The 27613-nt window shown below is 45.5% G+C and overlaps 1 protein-coding gene across 1 annotated transcript in view; it reads left to right on the top strand.

Annotated features, from left to right (window-relative positions):
- Positions 1-1226: 1226 nt before the first annotated feature.
- Positions 1227-27613, top strand: part of TSPAN7 (tetraspanin 7) — an 82483-nt gene continuing 56096 nt past the window's right edge. The window contains exon 1 of the mRNA XM_062515177.1: positions 1227-1307. Within this exon, the coding sequence (XP_062371161.1) occupies positions 1227-1307 (81 nt within the window). The remainder of the gene's footprint in view (positions 1308-27613) is intronic.

The raw sequence follows: 27613 nt of genomic DNA on the forward strand, positions 1-27613 counted from the left end.
CCCTGAAAGGATCCCCTCTGTGCCTGGCCACGGCCTTGGCACAGCAGCTTAGGCTGCCAAGGCACATGTATGCCCCCACTCTGGACACGCTTCTCCTGGAGGTAGCCAGCCCACAAACCTTCTTTTATTCCCACCCAGAGGAGGCTGGTGAGACCCACGTCTCTGCTTTGCTGCCGGGCTCTGCAGGATCATCTCCCTTTCCATCCCCAGACTGGCAGGGTGATTTCCCTGCTGTCCATCCCTTGCTGGATTTCCCACCGGGCTGGTGGCTGCGGTGACAATGAGGAGAAGCAGGCTCCCTCGGGAGCTGCGTGCTCTCTCCAGGTGTGTTGTCACTCCAGGCAGAGCTCAGCCAGGTCTGTTCCAGCTGAAGCTGAGGGTCTCAAAGACTTAGAAGTATGAGGTTTCTGATCAATTTAGCTGGGGTTCAATGTCCAGAATAGTTTTAGCAGCGATTTCAGATTCGAGGCTGACATGAAGCCAAGGCTAGGGGCCAGGCTCCAGCAGCACCCCAGCTTCATGACCTGCTCTTGCCAGGCACCGTTCACAGGTCACGGCTCTCAGTCTCCACAGTCACCTGCGCTAGAGCTGTAAAAGAGGCACGGCACAGGCGGAGAGCTGCAGGAGCCCCGGTCCCTCAAATGGATTCGGTGCAGAGCTGCGGCTCTTAGGTACAGCCCGGCTCAGCCGCGCTGCGCGGCTGTAACCAGAGCACCGTCAAACCGGCGCTACTCGCCCCTGCTGCGGTCTGCAGACCTCTGAAGCTTGCGCAGGAACACACATTTTAATCGTGTCACTGAAAGGTATTTTCTCCCGTATGGGCAATTCCCTCTGCAGGTCCGACCATGCAGTGCCTCCATCCCCAAGCCCCCGAGCAGCCCAAGCAACGCCTCCGAGCACCTTCCGAGAAAAGGGGGCGGCCGGGGGGCGTCTTTCACCTCATCTTTCGGAACCTCAACCCCCTTTCCCCACGAGACATTGCAGTAAATGCCATCCCTGCGGCCGCCCCCCGGCAGATGATGTCGGAGCCCTGTGCCCTGCGCTCCCCGGCCCGGGGCGGGGGTCCCCGGGCAGCGGCGGCAGCAGCAGGAGGCGCGGTGAGCGCGGCCGCGGCCGCCGGGCGCTGAGCTCACCTCCCTCCGCCCCCCGCTCCCTTCTCCCTCCCCCTTCCCTCCCTCCTCCTCCGCCTCCTCCCGCGCCCAGCCTGCAGCCGGGATCTCAGTATTATGGCATCGAGGAGAATGGAGACCAAACCCGTGATAACGTGTCTGAAAACCCTCCTCATCATCTACTCCTTCGTGTTCTGGGTGAGTGCGGCGCGGCGCGGCGCGGGCACACGGGGACCGATGGGCACGTCCCGGCACTCCCCGGGCCCCACCTGCCCTGCCCGGGGCGGGGGGCACCGGGGGCTCCGCAGCGCGGCTCCGCCGGGCTGGCACCGCTGGGCGAGCGGGTACGGGGGCATGTCCGTCGGAATATGGGTCTGCACGCACGGACGCATATGTAGATGAGCGCACACACACACACACACACACACACACACACACACACACACACACATATATTTATAAATGATAGGTTTTGCCTTCTCTCCCGGCGAGCACATCCCCCTGAGCCCCCGCGGGGGAAAGTTGCGGGGGTCTCCCCGAGAGCCTGCATAGCCTGTGCCCTCCCCGCCGCCCCCCGGCCATCCGGACCGTGTCCCCGCTCCCGCCGCATCCGCGGGGTGCGGGGGATGCCGCCCGAGCCCCGCCACCTGCGGGGGCTGCCCCGGCCCCGCGCTGCCCGCGTTTCGTAACCGGGCTCCGGCTCCCGCAAACCATATTCCTGACCCAGATGCATTAATTGAGTTGCCGCGATTGCTTGACAGGCAGCCCGGCCGCGTTTCTCAGGCGAGCCCGTGGGCTGGAGGTTTTCGCAGCGCCCCGGCCTGTTACTCAGCAGATCCCCGGCAGGAGCCGCGTATCGCGGCGGCGATCGGCAGGTTAAAGAGCTTTTAATGGCACACGGTGACAACACGCGGTAATGGCCCCGCTGTGTGCAGTCAGAGAGCCGCTCCGCGCTTCGCGGACGAGCGCACTGAGTCAGGCGCGTTTGTCCACTCGTAGCCAGGGGAGCTGGTTGTGCTCCGGCCGTTTGGTAGCTTTGTGCTGGGGAAAGTGGCTCTGAAAAACACAGTGACTCAAATCTTCATCTCTCTGCTTAAAAAGGCATTCTGAACAAAGAATTGCTTATTCATGGCAATAGCGTTTGACAGCCTTACAGAGAACATAGGACTTCAACTGTTTCAACTTTAACTTCATAGGCTTTCATTTTATTTATTTTTTTTAAGCATAACCAAAACACAGTTTGCTTATCCGTACTTAAGGCAGTACCTCGGTGTTATTGGCCCCCTCGTACCCCCCCCGATTTTCAACATATCCCTCGCCCCGTTCTTTTTAAATAATTTTGGTGGCACTGATAGGAAGCCAGAATCATCTGTTGGGTTTTTCATTGGCAAGTAGATCCTTCACATTAGTCTCAAGGCGATGGGTTGGCTAAGTTTATATACTTACCACACTTTCAACATTCATCCTTTCCAGTCCTCTGTTCTTAGCGGATCTGTAAGAAACCCCTCTTCGTCCTGTGATGAGTGAGCAACTGCAGGAGCTCAGGCAAATTCATGGCATCTTTTAAAATTGTGTCTTTTTTTTTTTTTTAAGTGATCGTTGTATCTGCTGTAGCCCGAATAAACAGAGGGCTTAGATCAGCATGCCCGTTGAGCTAGCACATTTCACCAACGCTAATCTCATTTAAAAAGAGAGAATTGTACACTGAGCCAAGCAGCTGGCTGAGGGCATTTGTGCCGTAGGCTGTCACGATGCCAGGCCAGGTTGACAGCTGGGACCTCGTAGGGTAAATAACACAGCTGAGCTCTGGTTTGGACTCCAGCAACACAGCTGTGCTGGTGGGACTCTCTGCTGCAAATTATTTTCCTCTGAACTGTGGGTCAGGCTCCTGTGTGTCCTGATCTTCTCCAAGGGCATGGCCCAGTCTTCCAGTTACTTAACATTCGATGGCCACCGGAGTCTCTGTTTGTCCTCTTCCTTGAGCCTGGAAAAGGAGGGGGTCAATGGATGGAGACAGAATCCTGCAGCCATGATCAAAGGAGAGTGAATAATCACTCCTGCTCTTGCATCTGGCTTCTCAAGGCACCAGACTAGGGACACCTAGGCAGGTCTCAGTGGGAGAAGACTGCAAAGGATTTGCTAAAGGTCCAGAGCATTTGACAGCAGATTCTAAGTCTTTTTCAGTTCTTCTGTGCTAAAAGGAAGAACAAAAACTAATTCACATTTTTGTCCCCTTTCTGGGTTCTGAATCAATTTGGGACAAATTGGAGCCGGATGCAGCTATTTCCATGAGGAGAGCAAAAACATGGTGTGCTCTGGCTGTATGTTCATTTTCTTTTTTTCAGGCAAGTTTGAGAGCTGAGGGATGCATGGACTTTTCTCACCCCCCCCCCCCCCCCCCATATTTTCATTATTTTCTGGGGTGATTTTTGTAATCTTAGAAGATGCTGGCTCCAGAGTCAGTGTAATTCAACTTGAGACCTTGTGAATTCTCAGAGCTGAAAATATGGGAAGGATTCTATTGGAGGAACTATTTTAGAAATTTATTTCTTGGACCGATCAAAATACCAGAAGGAAATCATGCCAGCGCCACAAATGGCTGGTTTGTAAATTTTTATTCTGACGGCTTTCCCACATTTTTTGGAGAGGTTGCAAGCTGATTTCTGAAGGAGAAAGCTGTGCGTTGCTTAGCTGCAGTTTGTATGGGTTCTTTTCTAGCTGTGGCAATGGAGTTGCAATACAACACAGGGCAGAAACTCGTCCTGTGGCAGGGTGGTGTGTGGTGGCAGCTCTTTTCCTGTTGGGTCAGGTGGTTCCAGATGTGAGGGAGTGGGGACAAGATGCTTCTTTGCATCCAGTGAGCTGTTCTGAACCATCATGAAGGACTTCTGTGTGTTTCGCATTGTTTATAAAATAAGAAAATCTGTGTATTCAGCATGTTCCCCCAACAAGTGATTTTTTTCAGGGTTAAATATGAATTGCATTTGTATCTGTGTGACAGGTGTATATAGGTGAAGGCTTTTAGCACAAGCATTAAATGAGGCTGCACTGGTTTCGTGGGAGCATATTGACCGTAATGGGGAGACACAGTTCATTCAAATTTCATACTGCATAGCTTATTCCTTTCCAAATAGATTTTGTTTAATGTAACTTGTTATTTTGATAGCTTCTTCTCCTCCCCCTCACCATACTTGCCAACTTCTTTCTGTAAATGTATCAACATGGTAAAAAAAAATTCCATAAACAGAGATAACAAGCTTTTTGTGTGCTCACATGTTTTGTTATTCATAGAACACATTAAATGCCTAAGGTTACAGCTTTTGGTCCTTAAGGGATGTAGTAATAAAAATTCAACAGCCATTTTTTCCCTAATCAGAATTCTGTACCGAATGCATCTGGCTTGGAACTAGTAGATTAAAAAAGGTGATAAAAGCTCTGCTTGGCTGTTAGCTATTTTTATTTTTTTCTTTTGGGTATCATAAATTGCTTGCATAGAAATCTGAGATACAGCCTATCTTGTTTTTAAGAGAAGATGAATTTTGGATTAGAATTCTAAGTGAATTTTTTATAGGAGAGAGAAACCTTGAAGCACCCCTCAGTATCTTGTATTTCTCTAGTACTTAAGTAACCTTTACTCTTAAAACATGTGTATAATTAATATTTCACTATAGCCTTCTAAATTTATTTTGTTTCCAAATTAACTGCCTGCCTCAATGTGTTTTGGGAGGGAGCTTTAAGGGTGCATGCACTTGTCCTTAAAGTTTTATGGCTGAGGAAAATGGGTTTTGTCTTCCATGGAAAGCTTGCTGGTGCCCCAAATAGGCGCCGTAGCAAAGTGATTACTTTCTGATCCTGGGCCCTGTGAGACACTCAGCACTCAAATGAGTGCTTTGTGAGTGCTTCCTGCTGGAATTGGGTTTCTTTGCTGTCAGTTAATGTAATGAAAGCATGTAAGTAGAGGTTCCAGTTAGATAATGTTCCAAGGTGGGTCACTGATATGAAGAGCATCTTCCAAAATTTTTGGGGACTACGTTAGGTTCTTAGAACTCAGCATGTCTTTGGCTATGTGACAAAATCAGAACTGAGGTAGCTACTCATAGTTAGTGGTAGTTAGGTTTTCTGAGTTTCTGTTGCTTTGAGAATGGACCTGTGCATCCTGGTGTGACCCCTTGGAAGTCAGCAGGTGCAGGAGAATGGTGGGGCAGGTGTTCCAGGGCTGTGATTTTAAAGAAAGGTTGAAATTGCGTGTTTCATATGGTTCCTCTTCTTTTAGCTGGTTCCTCTGGGAATGTGGTGTCACTCGTGTGGTCAGGGGGTCTGGAGATGGCCCCATGGAGGGTGGTGGGCTCAGTGCCCCTCTGGCGTGGGAGGGAGGTGTGGAAAGTCTTGGCGAGTGCTTTGAAGTGTTCCCCCCCATTTCCATCTTCTCAGAAGTCCCCAAAAGGAGGTCACCTGTGGGTGCTGGGAGTGGCTCTGCTGTTGGGACAGGCAGTTCCTCCTGTGGCAGGGGGATGGAGGGAGAACTCCCCCACTATTCCGGGGCTCACAAAGCTGTTTTCCAGGAAATGACCGAGACAAAGAGCAAGTGTGGCAGCCTGTTCTGGAGCACAGATTTATGGCTCAACTCCTGACCCATCTTCAAATGCAGCCATCTGAGCTGCATTATAATGTGGGATTAAATTTGTGTGTCCCTTTGAGTTACGAGTGGCATTAGTCATCTCCCCTGTAAGTGTCCAGCTGGGTTGCTGAAATAACTGGTTTTCTTCCCAGATATTCTTTCCAGTGCTTTTGCATTGGTTCCTGCATGTTTCTGGTCTTTTTAATACCTCTTACCATGTCTGTGTTTCTTTTAATTCTTTTAAAATATATGTTAGCAGATGGTTTTAAAGGAAATATTTTGGGAAATTTTTAGCTTTCCCATGTGGCTTGGATTGCTCAGTCTCTTGGTGGTTCCATTTGATTGCAAAGGCAACATTGCTATACTTTTAGAAAGAAGTGTTATTACTCATATGTAGTTACCTGAAATAAAAAAAAAGAAAAAAAGAAACAAAAACCAAGCTCCCAGAAATGCACATTAACCCCCCATCATGACAGATTTGAAGTGCTCCATTGTTCAGGCACAAACGTCATGCAGTTGCTTCCTTAAGTCAGTTGTTCCCTGTTCTGTTCTCATAATGATATACATGAAAAATTAAAGATTACGGTGTTTTATGGTAAGCATAGCCCAAGGTGAATTCTGTTGGCTAAATAAATACCTGGATTAAAAAAAAAAAAAAAAAAAAAAGAACAAACAAAAAAAAGGCTAGATGGTGTTTGAAACCGTAACTCCAGAGTCAGCTTTCTAAGTTCCTTTTGGAATGTGTACCCAGCTTGGCTTAGTTTAATGGGGTTTTGATTGGGATTTTCACAATCTGGAAATTGTGTGGTTTTGGTGCAAATTAGCATTTTACACCTCATTCAATGGAATAATTGACTTTGCAGTTGGCTAAATGCATATTAGCAAGTGCAAACCCTTGACCTTGGACTTTGTGTTAGGGCAGTTCTGGAGCACAGACATTTGGTGACATTTTCACATGAACGGGTCAGTTTGGCCTGGTGACGGGGGATAGGGGGTGACTTGGAAGTTGTTTCAGTTCTATTTGGGAAGGCACAGGGTGAATTCCTAAGCAAGCAGTGGCACGAGCCCTTGTTTGTCACAGGGAAAGGGACGAGGCTGTGGAGTAGAGCCACTGTACGTGGAGTAAACATTTGGCTGTTGAGCATTCCCTCGTGCTCTGAGCAACCTGTTGTGTGGCCTAAACAGGGGAAATACAAAACCTAGAGAAAGGTGCTAGGGAGGCCTTGTTAGCACTTCTCCATGAAAACAGCAGTGGAGTCCTTGGATGCTGGTTCATTCCAGCCTTGCTTGTCAAGGAAATGGAGGCAATTATCATAGGTAAACCAAGGGAATTTTAAATGGATCCAATAATCTGATTTTATCTCTGATTCTGTGACTATTTATCAATTCCCTGTGCTGTCAGGGAGGGAAATTAGGTTACCTGGTACCGTTAGTTGTCTCCATCTCTGGATTTTTATCATCATTTCTTCTGTTGTTGCAACTGTCCTACAAATTTACGTGCCAGTGAGTTAATAGATGAATATCTAGAAAGGCTCTTTGTGCATGTGAGCTAGCAGGAACATCTCCTTCAATCTTTCACATGCTGTTTAAGCGCTGTGACGCTTGTTACAGAGATGCTGGCTTTGCTGTAGTGCTGGGTCTCTTCTGCAGCCACCAAATTTGCACTTTGCAGCCCTGTTGATCTCAGTGCCTTGCAAACCTTGGCAACTGAATCTTAAGAATAAAATGCAAGACTCCAGAAGCGACTGTGGGGAGCAGATGACAGATATTGTGTGGCCATTTTTATTTGCATAATGTTACTTCTTTAGGCTCATCTCTGTTAATTAGCATTTAATAATCTCTCAGAGAAGAGATCCTTCACGTGGCTTCTTTCCATCTTAGCTCTCTCTCACGGTGGTGGGCAGATGGTTGAAATGTTCTGTCTGTTACAGTTCTGGGTTAGGAGAGGGAAGCATTTGAATTTTCCTTGCACTGAAGGGACTCTGAAGCGTGGCACACTTGTGTCTTGCTGGATTATTGTTACTTCATAGCTGAGCTGGTTCTTTGAGCTCTGGGAGAAGGACACAGGATTTTCAGGAGCTGTAATAAAAGAGTGGAAGTTAGTGTTGTTAATACGAATTTTGCTGTAATTTCCACATAGTGTTTTGCAACATGTTTTCCAGATTTGCTTTTTTCATCTGTGTTTCTGGGGGTAGCATTAAAATATTTAAAAGAAGCAAGCAGCCCCCCTTCCCTCTCTGTTTCTTGCTTTTCCCATCTCCCTGAATTGCTGTGCTGAGTTCAGTTGGTGGCTGGTCACTGTGTGATGCTGGCAGTGACCCTCTCCCAAAGGCCAGGCAGGATTCACCACATTCACCAACAGTCTGGGCTGAGCAGAAGGTTGAAATTCTGTCTTGCCATCCTTTATTATTGGGAGATATTTGCTGAGAGCTTTGAGAAGAAAAGGTTGGGTTTGGTTTGGGCTGATTGTGGATTTGGACGGATCAAAATGAAATGTTACTTTTTTGTTTTATATTCACAAAGGGTCTTTTTAAAGTTTAATTGCTAGGAGAATGTGATGGGGTGAATAATAACGTGATGGACTTAATCTACAGAAGCCTCTGGATCTTGAGAGCAGACCTAAGGAAAAGATTGGTATGCTTAAAAGATGATGCAGAGAAGTAGGAGAGGAGAAGAGAGGGTGAAACCCTCTATGGCTATGAAACATCATAGGAAGAGGAGCACTTACATTTCCCTAAAACTGGAAAGAGGAGGAAGCCCTTGGTATCTGACCCACATAACCACTCAGTGCCTTAATGCCTCTGAACAGAAATGATCAGCTCAGACCTGCTGCTGCCACAGGACTGAAGATACCAGTGAAGCTGACAAATTCCTCAGGATCTTGTTCCTGACTGTGTTATGGACACTGCTTCAGAGAATGCAGGGCACAGGAACAGCAAATTGCATGAAAGCCACCAGCAACTCAGCACACAAGAAACTCTTACTGTAAGGACCTGAGTACATCTGCAACTGAAGATTCAGCTGGGCCATGCCGACTTAGTCATTTGATGAGTTTTAAAAACATCATTTGGATGGAGTTTCTTATGGGTTAGCCTCTATCTTGTAGTAACTTTGAAGTGTTTGGAGAAGTCCTTTTAGCATTTTTTTGGCAAAAGAATAGGAAAATTTGATCATTTTATATGTTTCTGGAAGTAAATAGGAGCTATATCAAAACCTGATATTTTTGATGGAGGTAGTCTTCTCATTGACAAAAGCTTAGTGATTTGGGAAATTCTAAAAAAAAAAAAAAAGTTTTCAAAAAAAAGAGACTTTTCTGAATATGCCAGGTAGCACTGAAATTCCTTTTTTTTTTTTTTTTTTTTTTTTAATCTGGACTTGAAACTGAGGCCAGTTTATGGCATCGTTTGGTTGTGTCATGGCATGTGTTGAATCAGTCCAGCTGGGCATTACCAAGGCTTCAAAGTTGTGTCTGGAGCTTGGAGCCCAGCCACAGGTGAGAGTCTGTGGCAGAGATGGGGACCTGGGGCCCATGCAGCCTGCAGGGATGCACACCTACACTGGGATTTTTTGTCCATGCTTGAAGATAATACAAAGGTGCAGGGCAGTGTGGAGCTTGCTCGGACTGTCCAGATATTCTGCTGTGACCTCTACCAAAGAAAAGGTGGAGGACATTGTAAACAGATTATGGAAACATGTCCAAGTCAATTCCGAAAGCTATTTGAGATGGAGGATTGCTGCAGATTCCTGCAGTGGAGGATGGGGTTTATTGTCTTCCCTAATAGTCTCCTGCCCAAAGCATTTTTCTTACAACTTGCTGTGGCCACCACTGAATCAAAAGACAGTACACCAGAAATGTGTCATGCAAGTTGTGCCTTTCATTCTTGGGAGAACAGGTTAGGATAGAAGAGAAGACACTTTCCAAGTATGCATTAACAGAAGAACAGATAGGAATTCAATCCTCCTGTTTTACTTCAATAGTACTTAACATCTAACTGGCTCTAATTAGGCTTGGAATGGGAACATAATTAAATGCATGTCTGTTTCCCTTTGAAAACAAAGAAAGGAAACAAATACAGATAGGTTACCCTCAGTACCTTGATGCTCTTTGTAATGGCTGCATCTTATGCCTGAGTTCATTTTCTCTGGTGCAGCTGCCCTATGCTGGATGTAGCATTTATTGCACTGTGGCGTGCACTGATTGCAGACAGAGCATGATTCAATTTACCTGCAAAATAATGTCTTAGAGGAAGCCAGCAGCTGATATTATTGCATGTTATTGAGATTATTTTTTTTTCAAATTTCCTCTGTTTTCAGGTCATTGATGCTATGCTAGAGCTCCTTTTTTTGTATAGCTGAATCTTTGAGACAATTAAAGCTGATCCACTGTGCAGTTGCTTGTAAATGTTGAGGTCATCTTGAGTGTTACCTGGAATTGAGTTCTTCTTTCCAGTATACTTCAGGAAAACTGCTAAGTTAAATTGTGTGGGTTAAATAATCTAGAGGCTTAAATTGATCTCTCTTGTCCCAGAATAACCTGTTGGCCATCTGTGCAGCACCTGCAGTCTTCAGGGTTTTGGTTTTACTCTATTCAAGTATGATCTAAAACCTCCTGAATAAGAAGAAAGAACCAGGACCTCAAGATGTTGGAGATCTGACTTTCAGGAATGTTTCCCTCTTATTTCCTGGAACATACAAGCCATTCCTCAGTGGATTTCTTGCTTCCTGTTCTCACAAAACAGGAGCTGATGCAGAGGGATTGAATCAGGATTTTCCCAACAGAAGGTCACACCATTTAAAAAGAAAAAAAAATGTAGTTCATGAAGACAGCCTTACAGGTTTATTTCTGTCATGGCAGGTAGGACTGGGACACCTAAAATCCTTTCTAGGAGGCAGCAGGACCTTGCTGCATTTTCTGAATATGTGCAGGATGTCTGTGCAGCTTTCACAGCACTCATGCAAAACTTTCACTGGCAGGATGGGGCAGCTGCTGCTTTTGCCCATGGTCTTGTAGATAAATAGTACCTTATAGAAAAAAAGCACTCTTTTTTTAAACCTTTCCCTATTGGTCTCCACCCTCCAAGCAATGCTTTTACTGGGCATCCTCCCAGGATGGGAAAGGGCAGCTCAGTGCCCTCTGTGCCCTGCTCAGCACTGACTTCTCCCACCCTCAGCTGTGTTTATTGGCATTCTCACCAGAGAGATGGGCAAGAAGGGGCCATTGGTCCTTGTCCCATCCGAGGTGGTCCCTGCCACAGCCAGGGGACAGCCAGCAGGCTCCTGGCCAGCAGGAGAGCACTGCCAGGCAGGTGTGGGGTGGGGTCTCCCTCTGTGCTCACCAGCCAGTGAAATTGCAAACTGCAGGAGATGTGCTGGACCAGCCAGTGTGGTAATAAACAGCATTTCATCCAGCACTTGTGTAATTTTCAACCAAAACCAGCAACAAAAATAAAACCTCCCACTCCCAGGACTTTAGTGTTTTGTAAGCAGCAGCTAGTTGCTTTGTGACAAAATGGTTGTACTCAAAATAGGTATGTCTGTGGTAGAGAGAATTTTCATCTCATGGAATTGATCAGAATGATATGGAAAAGTTGCTTCAGCTTCTGTGAGCTGGCATGATATGCATGTAATACTTTAATACAAAACAAACCTGGTTCCTGTTGTACAGAAACCTGAGCATGCTGCACCATAGCTATTTTTTAACAGAAGTATCAGATTTAATGTGTTCCGTTCCCTCCTGCTCACTGACCTCAGGTTGCTGGGGGACCAGACAGGATTAATCCTGTGCCATGAAGAATATCCAGTATTAAAGCAAGGAGCTTGGTTGTTTCCTAGAGCAATGCAATCCCCAAATTATGAAGAATAGAACTGAACCACAACCACTTAGTTGATTTCTTCTCTTAATTTAATTTCCAGTGTCATACCAGGTGTTAGACCAAAATTAATTCCTATTTTTTCCAGCATTATTGAATATGAAAAATATTTAAGATTTCAGACCTCTAAATCTGAAGGATATAGAGAAGAATTTAGTGCTAAGTCTTAGCTCTTAGGCAATCAATCAAGTTATTAATTATATAAGAGCCACCTCATCAGTGAGGAGCAGAAAATTACCCAGTTTTTCTTCTAGTACCATTTAGCCAGCTTATCAGTAGTGTCCCAAGCCCAAGTCTATATGGCACTAAAATTCCCATTTTTGAAAACACACTTACTCTACATTGTATGTTGTGCAATACTGGTAAGCAAAAGAATATGAAATAAAAAGACATTTCAAGAAGAATCACATCAGCTCTGGTTGCTGGGCACATGTGGGTGGACTCAGCTTGGTCCATATGAAAGGTGTAAAATGTCTTACAACATCATCTTGCTCTGCCTAAATTCAGTGGGAAGCAAACATGACCAAACTGTCTTATGCAGACAGACAATGGTTTTTGAAACTCACCCGTGCTTAATATTCATGTTCAGTGAAACAGACAGTTACTCTGGCTCGTTGTATTCCACAGAATTCCCATGGACATGTGGTTGGGAGGGCTTATTATTCATTCATATCTCAACAGGATAAACTTTCTTCCCCTTCCTCTGTCAAGTTAAATTCTGCCTCTGGTCTCTAGATTTGCTTTGGTTACCCGTGGTTTTGCAGCACACTGTCATTTTACAAGAAGATATGTGATCCTCTGGTGTGGTGGTCCCACTGAAGCTTAGATGGACCTTAAGAGAGGTAAAATTCTGTTTAAAATTTTGCAGCTTCTAGGAAAACAAAGCCTAAACTAAAAGAATACAAGAGCAAAAGACTTATCTCTGTGTTGATGTCATGATGCAGTGCAAGACCCCATGAATCAGCTGGTGGATGAGTAAATGCTGACTTATTATGGCTGGCATCAGAGGGCATGGCAGAGTGCATGTTGTTTGGATTAAATTAAAAAAAAAAACAGGCCCTGGCTGCACCCTGTATGTTGATAAGATGGGATTTTTTTACAATACTGATAGCTGTATGTTATATTTTCTCTTTTCTTAAGAAGCATTGTGTAATTACTTATGGCAACACTGAACCTTTGGATTTATTTACCAGTGGTAGTCCTTAAACATAATAGTTAGCATGTCCATTTGATAAGACAGAGCCACTGATGCAAGTCAGGCAATATGTCTAAGATGTGGCACAGCTGTGAGTTAGTTATTTTAAGTCCCTAACTGTAATAATTATTATGTTGTAGCATTCATTTTGACATCTTACTTCAGTTGCATGAGTAGCAAGCTGAAATAAAAATTTGGGTTACCTGAGGTTGCTTGTAGAGCATGGAATGCATCTGAGAAATGTGATGTATACTACTTGTGAGGACAGATTATGATGGAGCAGCTGGCTGTATCTGAGCTGTGAAATTGATACACCATGGTGCTTCTTTATTCTGGAGCTGCATAGACAATTCTCTGAAAAAACCTTCCAGGCTGCCCAATATCTTGGGAGAGGGAGCAGAGCTGCTGGTGCATGAGAGCAAGCCCCAAGGGGAGTGGGCTTCCACAGCTGGGGATGAGCCACACAACTTTCCTGACTTCCCTTTTTGTGGGGCAAGAAAAATCCTGTCATGCAGGATATAAGGGGGATTTTTTTCCTCAGGTAAAGAACTGCACATTTCTGTAGATGGATATCCACCTTTATTTTGGAAGATGATTTGACTGGGGCACAAGCATGTTGACACACTTCCCCATGGAGAGGAGTCTTGGTGTCCTTGCTTAGGAATGTCCTCATCCTCTTTGTGCTGAGTGCCAGCGATCTGTTATCTCCATGGTATGTTCCAAGTGTGGCAAGCAGGATCAGGTTTAAGTGGTGACCTCCAGAAGAAGGTGGTTGGCTTACTTTTACCCTGTTGCAGACAGGAAGAGGCAGAGAAAGATTTTGCTAATGTTGGAGTTCTGGGATTGTCAAGTACTTCTAGGAACCAGACTGACTTCTTAGCTCAAGAAGGGTTTCTCTCTGGTTTGTTCATGCAGTGGATATTATGACAGCTGCAAAGAGTTATTAGCAGGGTTTTTTTTTCTTTCCCTTTTTTTTTTTTTTTTTTTTTTGTTTTTTTGGATGAGTTGTAATTGGGCAGCTAGAAAGAACAATCTGTGTGGGGATGCAGCTCTCAGGACTCTGCTTTAGCACAGGAAGAGAGCATGAGCACCTACTGGGGCAGAGGCTGTGCTGGGAGGGACAGTGGGGGCTGCCCAAGCTGTCATTTAAGGCTAGAACATGTTATAAGGAAAAGGATATCAGGTAACTTACTGCTTGGAGGAAACTTTTACTTCGGGGATTTCTTCAAGTAGAAGGGAGTTTGTTCATGCTGAGAGCCTATTTTGTAGCTTGTGCTTTCTCCCACACTTCAGTGAGACCCTTCTGGAAGAAATGAATGCTGGCTGCTCTTGGTTTTGTGTCAGAGTTAAATTAAGGCTTTTCACTAGCCTGGATTAAGGTGTATTTTGGTGTTTGGTGGGTGTAGGCGGTGACAGCTCATGGAAAGATGTGATCATTCATCCTAGCGTGTATCTTGAATCTGAGTGGGTGAATGACAGGCTGGTTTTCTTCTGATGGCCCTGTGCAGTTCTATCTAAAATTCCTTGTAATGGCTATTGCCCAGCTGGTCAGGCTGACAGCAGAGCAGAGCAGAATTGCTTAGAGCAGTCACTGTTTTGTTCTTATCCTCTCCTATGGCTTGGTGAACAAGAGGGCAAAGGGCTCAGCAGGGACTCAGCAGAAGGTAATTAATTTCTGTGGCATTCCTGGACCATGCTGCTTTTAGGCAGAGAGAATTTTCAGGTTAGCCACAGCATGATTTCTGTTTCCCACTTCTCCTTCCCCCTGAGTGGGTATCATGTAGGGATAGAGATTGCTCTATGGCTTAGTTCATGCTTTGTTTTCTTTTATCACCTTATGTGGTGCAGTTTAAATTGCACTTTTCAAATGGTAAATTGCTTAGGAAAGACTTCTTAATGCCATTTTTCCTGGCAGTTTATTTCATACTTTTCATGCAAGTCGTACCAATCAAGTGTCTAGTGGAGCTGCCTGCTAAGCAGTAACAGATGGCCCATGCTAGTGAGGACAGGAAGGATCACAGGGGTAGGAGCCAGTGCTGTCTACATATGTGTTTTGGATTGCATCATGAATGCTTCCCAGGAGGAAGCACAGCTGGCACTGGAATTGTGGAGATCCGATTTTTGGTATTCTCTGTTCCAAGTCTTGGCATATGTGAAAATCAAGTTCATGTTGGGCTAAATCAATAATATTGAAATTATACCTCTTCTTGGATAAAATCACTCTGCTTGCTAGGGTGGTGTTTTTTGTTTTTGTTTTCTCTCTTATCCTGTAATCAAAAGTACTGTGTGAGAAAATACACAGAAGAGAGCAGCCAGGTCCATGATGTAATCTTGCTTCCATGTGTACTCTACCACAAGATGGCCTGAAAATGGAGTAACTAGTGCAAAACTGAAGGAAGAAAACCAGAATTAACCTTAGATGGTTTGCCAGTATTTCCCCCTCTAGCTTGCTCTAGCCCTAAAATACTTGGGTACCATGATACACAAAAGGCCAAAGAGGAGAGGGAGATGTGTCAGATAGTGGCTGCCTTGCAGAGCTCATCTTCTGGGAAAGTTTCTTCCTCCTGCTGGGCTGGCAGCATCCCCTATGCTTTGACCTGGTTTTCATCTGTAGCAGTGGGCACATCTCCAAGGGGGCAGGGAAGAAGCATGAATCAGGAAAGCTGTGATCTTAAACACAGTCTGTGGAGGCCAAACGTTGATTCTGCTAAGGTGGCCAGGGCTTAGCCACAGCCACCTTGGCTTTGTGTACTGTATTATTGTGGATGTTTGTCCAGGTGCCAGCAGGAAAAGGCCAAGAGATCACAGATGTGATTAAGATTTGGCATATCAGGCCTTTCAGAGGACTCTAAGGGTCTATATTGGTACCTGTCTTCTTGACACTAAAGCACAACATGAATAAATATGTGAGAAACTTATTACTGAAAAATTCATTATCAGACAGTCATGGGAAATTAATTACTTCGTGGGGTTTTTTGTGTATGTGTTTTTTGTAGTTTTTTGGGGGTTTTTTTGTTTGTTTGGTTTGGTTTTTTTTTCTTTTTGTTGTTGTTTCTGTCCTAGAAGCTTTCAGTTGAGAAGGTAACATTTCATTTGGTTCTCACATTTAAATAATTTTCTTTCCCCTGCATGGACAGAGGCTAAGCAGTCCTTGCTTTGTATAAGGCAGCTAGAGCTTGTGTCAGTCCTGGGATGATGCAGTCATAGAATCACAGAATGGTTTGGACTGGAAGGAACCTGAAAGATCCTCTGGTTCCAATCCCCCACCAAGGGCAGGGATGCCACCTGCTAGACCAGGTTGCTCAAAACTCCACCCAGCCTGGCCTTGAACTCTTCCAGGACTGAGGCAACCACAGTTTCTCTGGGCAAACTCTTCCAGTGCCTCACCACCCTCTGACTTCTATTCTCACCAGCAGGATAATAATCTGTAGTAGGCAAAACACATTACAGCTACCCAGAGAATGATGTGGAAGATCTTAGGAAGATAACCTAAGGCAATTTTGTCAAGATATGCTCTTATCCTTGGGCAGCTGGGCAAGGGGAAGATCCTTCTTGTCAGCCTGGCCTGGAAGGGTTTGTTTCACAAATCTCTTTGTCTCTCGCCTTATGAATTTTGCACTTTTCTTGTGCTGCATCACTGTGTTGACCGTGGTTCCTGCTGTCTTGATGTGTGTCTTTTGAACATAAGCAGAAAATGTTGGCCATGCATCAGGAAAAGAATCCATGAGAAATGCCTCTAAAATGCCCTGGGAGAGAAGAGTAAGCCAAGTAAGGTGGTAAAAATTCCTCCTCTCCCTCTGGTCCATGTACACAAACTTTCTTGGGTCTAGGGTAAAGCCAGATTCTGCATTCACTTAAAAGCTTTTTCACCAACAACCTTGTGTGTGGAGACAGGACTAGAAACACCTTGCTGGTCATTCAAGGGAAGGAAAGAGAGTTTATCCTCAGTTTCTCCAGGAGACATGGAATACCTGACTGTGCAGTACAGTCAAATGCATTAACTCTTGATGGAGGTGGCAGCTGGGTATTCTCTGGTTCTCCTGTTCCCTGTTAGCTCAGGAGTGGAGTCCCATGGCATTCCTTTTGGAGAGCAGCAAAGGAGGGAGCACCTGCTTTTGTACATAAGCTGCTGAAGGGATCAAAGTATTTAATGATAACTCTCCCTTGCACTTCCCTTCATTAAGCTCTGTTCTTGAGAAATAACCCATTAATTTGTTAGTGGCTTGATGAAAAAGGAGAGGGTGGAAAGCCACTAACAAATGGATTTGGTCCAGGTCAGGTCTTTCTATAGCAGGAGGAATCTGCTCTTTCCCCCCTTGTTGCAGGGGTGAGATCAGGAGCTGGATGGTGAGGAAGTTGCTTCCCCTTTTATTCCATAGACTGGTTTGGCTGCTACTCATACACAGGCTGCTATGCATAAAATTTCTTCTTGATGGACATGACAAGTTACCTAAGAAATTATGTAAGGGCTGTAGAACTTACAGAGATTCCAGAGTTAACCGCCACCTTTCTCCCAACACTTCACACCAGAGTTTAAATGGGGAACCTTTCTCTTACTTTTCAAAGATCTGTGTGTATGTCACAAGTCAACAGGCAAAAGGATCTTTATCATAATACTCTGACCTCATAAATCAGTCTTGCAGACAGATGATAGAAATTGGCAGGTTCCATTTGTATGGGATTGGCAGGCACTGCTAGAGGAAAAGGCACTTCATTACCTTAGGAAGGAGAATGTCACTATCCATTGCTGGCCTTGTCTCTGGCTCACTGTTACAATGAACCATGAATTTTTTACCTGACTTTGAAACTGGCAAGAAAACCACAGAATGGCTGTAAAATGCAAATATTTATACTTGGATCCTGTTCTAGGAAGATGTGGATTTTCACATTAATATTTCAAATTGGTCAGAGAAGGTGAGGAGGCCTGTAGAGACAACAGAAGATTTTGCTGTGCTTTCTGTTACAGCAAACAATATGTGAAAGATGATTCTTATAGAAAAGGTGGAGGAATTTAGGTAACTTAACCTGAAGATGTTGGTATTTGAATGAAGAAAAACTATAGCATTGTTTGTTTTGAGATCCTCTTTATGAAGGGACATAGTTGCTCACAGGTATCACACTACTGAAGTTTCATATGTCTTTGCTCCTGACAGACCCGCCAGTGTTACTAGGAGTAGAAGACAAATAGTGAACAGTTTGTCTTGAAACACTTAATGATAAAATGTATTTGTGCATATATCTAACCTGAAAGGTAGCAACAGGAACAATATTTAACATCCTGGACGTAATCCCAAAGTCCAGAGTTCACCCTGCTTCTGATGCTTCTAGCAGAAACAGTTATCCCATTTTTATTACTTCTCTTTGGCTAACCAGCAGGTTCCTCTGATTTTATGACCTGCTCCACAGGGAATGCCTCATCCTAAACACCGTGTGCTCTTGCGCTTCCCCTTTTCCTTTTTTAAAAAAAATGATGAACTCTCTTTTTGTTATTCTTCTCCTCCACCTCCCAGTTTAAAGGTTTACCACATGTTTTTGGGTTGGTTTAGAAAAACTTGCCTTCCCCTTTGAGGGCTCCCTCTATTTGAATCTCTGCCTAGCTTGTCAGAAGTCCAGATGCTGGGACTTTTAGGCTGTGGTACAGTCTGGGGATCCAAGCTCTCACTTGCAGGCTGTTTTCCCTGTGCTTTTGTCCTTGTTCAGCGTTTTGGGAGGGATCTGCCTCTTGGGAATTGCTAAAACAAGAGAGGGGCAGCTGCACTGCAGTGGAAGGGGATCCAGCTTCGGGGCATGGAGGGTTTATACCAGTGCTGAGTAGCACAACCACACTAAATCCATCCTGTGCCAGCTGTATATGGGATTTGTAATGGTCTCCCAGTGAGGCTGCAGTTATTTACTGTGTGTGCTCAGTGTGGCTGGCTGCCCTGCCCTCATCAGCACCTGTGCCCTGAGCAGCATTGCACAACCTGCACACCCTGAACACCCTCCTGCTCTGCCCTTCAGGTGTGTTGGTGATGTTTTTCCTTCATTCAGCATTGTGCAGGGAAAAGAAGAAGAAGAAGAAGAAGAAAAAAGGACAAAAAGGCTGCATTGCATTTTAAAAAGGGAGAAGAAGTGAAAAAATGGAAAATAAAAGTGTGAAGTGAGGTGCAAAAGCATACACCTTGGTGTAGTGTGTGCTGATGCAGGGGGGAATGGCATCAGATGAGGCACCAGTACTTACAGAGATGTCAGGAGTGCAAACTGGGCTGCACTCCTCTGTATGCTGGTGCCTCTCCTGTCATCTCAGTCACAGCTAACCCTCCAGACAGCACGGTCTCCCTGTGCATAGATGAACTCTCACTCACTGTGTGATTACTGGCAGCACCACCCAGGTATTCCCCAGAGGTGGTGGTGTGGGCAGGCTGGCTGTGGTGTAGCTCACACGGTGGTGTTTGTGGCATCCAAACGTCTCTCCCCGTGCCCAGACAAGGCAAAGCTCATTTTGAAAACAAACAGGTTGAGGCCAGGGCTGCCTCGTGTGCTCCTGTGTTATCCTCCAGCAGCAGGCAGGGAATGCTGCTGGTCTCAGGTGCCAGGTGACTCTGCTGGAGCAGCAGCCCTTTGCTTATCCCCAGTGCAGGGTGGGAGCAAGGCTACATCAGGGATCCCTGCCCCTCAACCCCTCTAATGCCATTTTCAGGGTTTCTCTTAAAGCCATAATAGCATGTGATGCCTTTGGGGTAGGAATTCCTCCTGTATTGTCTTTGGGCTTTTCTTCCTTCAGGCAGCTTCACCTGCCAGGAGTGGGTGTGGGTGTTGGTGCTGATGGCTGCCTGTTTCTAGCTGTGTGAAATGTGCACACAAACAAGTGACTAAATTTGGTTGTGCAGGTAAAGATGCCAAAGCAGAAAGGATGAGCTAACAGAAAGAGAGAAGGGGGATGTTTGGAGAAGGAAGGCAGAAGTTAATGGAGTAGGGCAAAGGGAAACAGGTAATTGAGGCAACCAACCAGCCAGTCAGTTGTTGGCCAGTCAAATAAGTGAAGGTGAAAGAGGAGATAAAGCTGCAGGGCATTCTGTTTTATGGCTCTGTTCACTTGCTTTCTGGGCCATTTCACTTCTGTATCATTGGGTTTGGTGCTTCACTGTGGGGCCTATTCATGCCCCTCTCTGCTCCCCCTTTGGCTCCCCCATGAGGAGCTGCTGCCCCATTGACCCCACTCTTTGGTGGAGGGAGGCAGAGGGGGAAATGGTGTGGGGGCAGGATAGTTTGTGAGATTCGTGCATCTCAGGGGTTGTCTTGGGATAGAAGAACCCCGGGAAATGGGTAGGGGAAGACATCCCTGTTCTTCTTTTCAGCTTGCCCTCATGGCATAAAACCCATTTATCTGCGGGTTAGTCTCTGCAGCAGAACCAGAGGGGCTGGAGGGAAGGGAGGCAGCATGGCACTGAGGGGCAGGGAGGCAAGTTTCCAGTTGTGTGGATGCAAAACTCCTATCAATCCCTTTCCCAAACAGCTTCCTAATGTTGTTCCACTTGGTGGCATCAAGATTCACAGTGTTTTCACCAACAAATCAATGGTGCCAATGGCATTGGCCATGAACATTGTGACTACAAGGCACCTGTGCCTTGAATCCAGCCCCATACCTTTGGATATGCCTGTATGGCTGTATTTTAAAATTTCTTGTGCAGGAAAAAGGAGCTCATATCAAGGATACTTAGGAAACATCTCTGGCTGGAGGAACTTTTGTCACCTTCAGGGGGACTCATCACAAAGCCAGCTACAGCCACATCTTTGTTCATCAGTCACATTGTTGTTAATGAGTGTGAACACTGAACCCCCCAGCAAGCCAAGCACTTCACTGGCTGCACCCCATGTGTCTGTTCCATGTGCTGAAGGTGTTTGTACAGTGGGACAGGGGCCTTCAGTGCAATCCTAAAGCAAAGGGGTTCCACATCTCCAGTCAGCTGTGCAGGAGAGCAAGCTTCAAGGGTCTTACTTTCCATTCCTATCAAAATTCCATTTCCTCCCACTTCATTTTCTTCTACTGAATTAAAAAGCCAGTATCACTAATAATCCTATTTTAAAATCAGAGTTTTGGAAATGAATGAGTTGCCTGGGTGGGACAGAGCATCTCTTTTGTTTACAGGTGCAAATCATTAGATCTTTGTCAGATCATGTCCATTGTGGAGTAGCTTAAAGAGACTTTTCTGGTGACATTAAGGGACAGAGTATGTTGAGACACCCAACAATAGTGAAGTTGAGCTTATGGTGAGCAAGACTGAGTTGAGAGAAGAGGACTGCTTCAGAGCATTTGCACTAATGAACTTTCTTTGTGCTCTGCTTGTTTGTCTGCTTTGTTCTCTTAAATGATGGTACATTACTGGATAATTTCCTCTGCTGGTGAGCTACCCCCATCAAGTTGGAAGTTGTCTATTTTTAAAATGCCAGCTGCCTCTTGGATAAAAAAGCCAGTGCTGATGTACCATTGCTTGCAATGCATTATTCAAAGTCCTTTTTAGACTCTCTCAAATAAAAAGCTTCATTAATATTTCAGCGGTCGCTGTGATTCTTTCCAAGGGGGCTCCATTCCTTTCTCTCACTTGACACCCCTGTATTTCTCTGTGTAGTGAAGATGATTGGATTTCAAGTTACCTTTGGTAGAGCAAACTCATAATTTTCTGCGAGAAGCAGATCTTAAAAAAAAATTTGACCTTGAGATTGGTGCTAAGCAGATACCTGGCATAGCCAGAATCTTGTCAGAGCCCTCAGGAATGGAAGTGGTTTGGGAGTGGAGGGACTGTTTTGTGCACCAAACACCAACTGCTGTGCATGTTCATTCTGATCATTCTAGCTGGCTCTGCTAGCTTAGAGGGGAGGTAGGGAGGGGGATTGGAAAAGGAGAATCACAACAGGTTGGATTTCTAGGCAGAGATTTACTTAATGAGGTTTTCTTACTTAAATATTAACTGCATTTGCACTGATTTCAAAACCACACTAAAGGTTATTTCCTTTTTTATCACAGTTAGGTTCAGAACCTGAGATAAAGCTGGGCTTTTGAGCAAGGACTGAATGATTTCCTCATTGGAGGTACTGGTGGAAAATCTGTAGCAGGCAGGTCTGGAAAAAGTGGGTTTAGCTCTAAAGAAGAAAGGCTGAGACAGAAAGTATACCAACCATTCCAAACTCACAGCAATATGAGCAGTTTTCTTAATTTATAGGGTTCTTACTTCTTTCATTGTGATGCCACAAATAAAGATTCCTTTGGCTTGATTGTGCATGACAGGTTTTGATGCTGGGAGATGGAGATCTAGTGATAGAGAGCTGCGTAATAATTTTAAGAGGTAGTTTCTCAATACATCAAGCAATTAAGTGTCTGAAGGGAAGACAAGCATTCAGAGCTGCTGCTCACCCGTGAAACAAGAGCAGGAGAGAGAGAATGGTTGCTAGAAACCAGCACTGCATCTCTTGAGTGCATTGGTGCTGCGGGCTGGGGTCTCCCCTGCGAGTGGAGGCACTGGAAGAAGGGATAATGAAGAGGTTAATCTAAGTAGGGTGGGGACCATCAGTTATCAAAGAAATAAAGCAACCACAAGCATAGAGGGGATTCACACTGTGGATACCTGCACACTGTGTTGGCTGCCTGCAGCATGCCTGGTTTGCATGTCAGGCAGCTCTTGCACTCTCAGAGCTCTTGTCAGGACACTGTGCAAGGGAAATCCTGTGGCTTTGCTTGCAAAATACTGAAAATGCTGCAAGATGCAGTTCCTGAGCATCCAGAAACTTAAATTCTGCTTTGTTGTTGAAGAAATAAGGCTGTGACCAGGCTGGTTAAGAATAGCTTGATGTATCTGTCCTGAGTCGGCAGTAAAGTGATATTCTGGACAAGAAATAAGTCCTTGGTTTGGGGGGTTTTGTGTTTGGGTTTTTTTTTTTTTTGTGGGTGCTGCTGTGCTTTGAAATATGGTCTGTGTTTAGCTACCTTATTCAGCATGAAATTAAATTTCCTTTAGCTTCATGAGGTGAACAACAGTATCTAAAATTAGACAGGATTCTGCTTTCCCAAAAAGCGCAGAAGGGTTGCTTGTTCCCTTAGGATGCAAATAACAGCTGCTGTTCTCAGAAAATAAAGATTGCCCCGCCCCCCGAAGACACACTTCACTGGAATCATTCATGACTTTTCAGGTGTAATTTGTTTAAGATTTTTAAAAGGATCTTGGAAAGCATCTTGGCTTACAAGTTGTTCAGAAGGTACAGGAGGTATGTATTGCAGGGTGCCCAGCAGCACTGGTATATTTTGAAATATTGTGTCTTGCTGCGAAAGGGCTGTGAACGGGGGGTATTCAGCAAAATAATCTGAAGGTCATGTGTTTGATCCTCACACTGGGCACCACTGTATTTTGTTTTTGTTTTTTTTTTTTGCCAGGGTCGGGATTAAATGTTTGAGATGGGATTTCTTGTTTGGTCTCAGATGTTTATTAATTCTTATTTATGTTACAGTGAGTTTTACAGCACTTCAAGCTGACAAGTTAAAAATAGAGATGTATCTTTTTCTCTACAAGGCCTTTTAAGGGCAAACTGTCCAATTAAAAAAAAAGATGCTTAAATTATTTTTACTTTAAATTTAATAACTAATCACCTGTGGCTCGCAGTGCGGATTTTTTTATTCAATTAAACAAGATTGCTTAGACTTATGAAGAAAAAAGTGAAGAAACTTTTGCCCTAAAATATTCATTTTGCTTTACATATATACTACTATATTCTAAAACCTTAAATTTTAAGTTTTCCACTGTGTGATATTACACGCTTCTATTTAAACTACGCACCTGTGATTCCAGTTTTAATATCTAATTTTGGAAGCCTTATCCACAGCCTCATGTCAAATGCAGTATTTTCTTGGGCGTCAGTGCCTGTCACCCAGAAAGTCTAAAATTTTCAGTTTCCAGGGTTCCAACAGTCCAGCAGCCCGTGGAGGTCAGACAGACCCCGTGGGTGTGTGCTGCATCCCAGGGCATCCCAGCACAGGGCTATGGGTGGATGTTGGGCAGTGGATATTGGGCATCAGGGTGGTGTTTGTAGTGTGGGACTGCAGGGTCTGCCCTGGCACCAGCACAGCAGGTACTGCAGAGATGCTGTGGTACAGCACAGGACAGGATGGTCCCTGACCCAGCACAGAGATGCTGTGGTGCTGTTCAGGACAGGATTTGTGCCGTGTCCCTGTCCCAGCACAGAGATGCTGTGGTGCTGTTCAGGACAGGATTTGTGCCGTGTCCCTGACCCAGCACAGAGATGCTGTGGTGCTGTTCAGGACAGGATTTGTGCCGTGTCCCTGACCCAGCACAGAGATGCTGTGGTGCTGTTCAGGACAGGATTTGTGCCGTGTCCCTGACCCAGCACAGAGATGCTGTGGTGCTGTTCAGGATAGGATTTGTGCCGTGTCCCTGTCCCAGCACAGAGATGCTGTGGTGCTGTTCAGGACAGGATTTGTGCCGTGTCCCTGACCCAGCACAGAGATGCTGTGGTGCGGTTCAGGACAGGATTTGTGCCGTGTCCCTGTCCCAGCACAGAGATGCTGTGGTGCTGTGCAGGACAGGATTTGTGCCGTGTCCCTGACCCAGCACAGAGATGCGGTGGTGCGGTTCAGGACAGGATTTGTGCCGTGTCCCTGTCCCAGCACAGAGATGCTGTGGTGCTGTGCAGGACAGGATTTGTGCCGTGTCCCTGTCCCAGCACAGAGATGCTGTGGTGCTGTTCAGGACAGGATTTGTGCCGTGTCCCTGTCCCAGCACAGAGATGCGGTGGTGCGGTTCAGGACAGGATTTGTGCCGTGTCCCTGTCCCAGCGCCCGGGGCAGATTATTCGCTCATGCGCTCGCAGGCTGACCTTAATCTTCCTAATACGGGATCGCCCTCCCAGAGAGGGACAATAAACAGCCCCGGTTTTCCTGCTGATGGTGATGTGGTGTGCAAGCCCCTAGCTCCGGGGAGGAAGAGCTCAAAGGCGCTAAGACGCGGAGGATGGAAAGAGTTCCCTGGGGAAAACGGAGGAGAGACATGACTGCTTCCTAATTTCCCTCCTGTGTGTCCATCAGGGCTTTTGGAATTAGGCACTGGCTGCTGGGAAGTTACTCCTTCTAAGGTTGCTTTTCTTGGCCAAAATGCCTTTTCCCCATTACAATAAGACTCCCCGAGGTACTTCGGCTGGCTGTTGTTCTCTCTTTTAAATCACTGGAGATCTCTGCTTCTTGTTCCCAGTCCCAGGAACGAGGGAGAGCATCTCTTTCCTTTGTGCTCTGGCTCTGCTACCCCTGCCTTTCCTTCAGCAAACTGTTAATTACAATTAAATGCCTGTTACCAGTCCCTGTGCAAGTAATAGGTGACTTGCTTCAGCAAGGGTTGCAGAAGGGTCCCAGCCCAAGGGACCTGTCTGGATGGTGTTTGGAGCTGGTGCTCCCATCTGGTTATTAAACATTGATACTCACTATTTGACCCAAATGGTGGCTGCTGGAGAAACTTGGGCCAGTGTGTTCTCGGACTGGATGATGGGAGAGCAGATGCTCAAAGAGAAGAATTGGTGTTTGGGTCTGCCTGACCTTGCAAATGACTTATCTTGGGAAACAGGAGCCAAATCTCTTGCAAAAGCCCTTACGTTTGATAATGGTAAATCTTTTTTCCAGCATGGGAAGCAAGAGCTCTGTGCACGAGTGAGGAAAGGACAATGACCAGAAGAGCAGAACAGGAGTCCAGATTGTCTGGGCAGATTTTTGATCCAGTGTCTTAGGGGATCAGGTTAGCACATAAAAATGTCTATATGTAGCTTTAGCCACTTCTTTGTGTGCTTTCTGGAAATGTGCTACAACAGTCAGTATCAGCTCTGATTAACTCCACACACCACCCAAACTTGGAAGTTTGAGATTTTCATCTTCATCTCAACCAAGGGACAAGGACTTTAAGACTCTTATGGTGACATACATGGTTCTGTCTTTTTCCTGTCCATTTTCCTTTCCTTCTTCCAAGCCAGTTCAGCAAAAGTTCTTCAGGAATTTTATTGCTGAGTCCTCTCCCGATAGGAAGAAGACTTTCTGCAAGCCTCCTGACTCCTGTTTGCTCAGAGACAGACCAGGAGATTTAGTCAGAAAAGCTGGTGTGGTTGGAGGGCAGCCAAGCAAACAGACATTCACACAAATCGGTGCTGCTGATGGAGTGAGGCTCTGCTAGAAGTGACTCAGAGGAATTGGCTAATATGTCCTGCAGCTACAAAGAAGTGCTCAGAGCAGAATGTTGTTGTCAGCAGAACGGCTGATGATGCAGTAGGTAAACTTGTTTTTAATGGAAACTGGGAAGTAAGGCTTGGAAAAATGTCAGGGGCAGCCTTGTAGGTAGAAATTGAATGCTGTATTCTTGGATGTTTGAAAGACTGTAATGATTATTTGAGAGAGTAGAAAGTTAATTTGCTAATTAAATGTTCTGTCGTCTTGCTCCTCAGTGCCAGCTTGTCTGAGTCACCACTTATCAGTCCAGCCTTCCTTCCTACAAGTGTCAGAAGCTTCAGTTTTTACCACAGCTTGATCTTCATGTACTGGAAACTGCACTCCGCTTGTTTAAACCTGTGCAAATATAAACGTTGCCTGTAGCGTACCCGGTGTGGTTAAAATTACCTCTTTTGTGGGAGACATGTCAAAATTGGCTTGAATTTTCTTCTGGGAACAACTGATGGTGGCACTGCAGAAACACTGTTGGGTTGTAGCAATGGACAAGCAGAAAAGGAGAGTGTTGGCAAGGCTTGGTGGGTCTTTGGGAACACCAGAGAGCCCAACTGCAGTGTGAAGCTGAGAAATGGCACATCACAAGTGCCTGTAGTGCAGTGTCTACATTTCCTTCGGGTTTTTGCATCCTTGCCCTGGAGCTGGGGGCTTTGCCAGGCATCAGTGCAGCCCCACACAGCTGTGGCCTCTTCACAGCCAAGTTTTCAGTGGAGATCCCAGCAGGGAAAGCTTATGGGAGGCTCAAAAATGTAACTCGCAGCAATGAGAAAATCCATGAAGCATCTGTCACGCTGCCTCTTGCCTGGACAAATGTCTGGTTTTAAATCTCTTTGGGAGGATGTCTGTTTGGAGCTTAGCTCTCCCAGCTCTGGGGTGCTTTCTGGAGGGATCTCTAGCTCCAAGCTGCTCCTGGCTCGTGCAGCAGACCAGAAAGGAGGCTTTTTTCTTCTGAAGCTGCATGAGCCAAGAGGTTTTGGAGAAGGATGCTGAGGAGAGCCTTCCCTTCCACTGGCCATCACAGTGGGAGCTGGGCACTTTGCTGCCCTCCAAAGATGCCATCACCACTGTCAGAATGCTCTTGATTTGCTGCTCTCAGCTGCTCATGGCCTCTTGCAAAAGCACAATCCTGTTTGTTTGCCTCTCTGGCATTGGGTGAGGTGTTAGTTAAATGTGTGCACTGCTGATTTACAGCCCCTGCAAGAGCATCAGCAAAAGAGGGCACATAATTTTGCTAAGTTCATGCATAGCTATGTCAGTCAAAGACTCACAGGCTGAAAGTTTCTTCCAGAGAAGAAAGTGAGCCTCCTGTCCTGCAGTCTTTTCAGTAATGCCTCCAAGGGCACATTTCACTGGGACAAAATGGCTCTTTGTGATAAGTACAGTGACAGTGCTATTACTATGCAGTAAATTAGCCTTGGGTCTGAAATGAAGCTGTTTGGACTTTTTAACATTATTAATAGGAGAGATTCAAAGGCTTTTCCCCTATTCTCTTTTTCTGCTATTTTCCCCCTTATTTTCCCATCTTTGCTTTTACATCTGAAATGATTTAAAATTGCCACAGATAGACCTTCTGGGCAG

This window comes from Cinclus cinclus, chromosome 2 (genome assembly GCF_963662255.1).
Source record: "Cinclus cinclus chromosome 2, bCinCin1.1, whole genome shotgun sequence".
In the NCBI taxonomy this organism is placed as follows: Eukaryota; Metazoa; Chordata; class Aves; order Passeriformes; family Cinclidae; genus Cinclus; species Cinclus cinclus.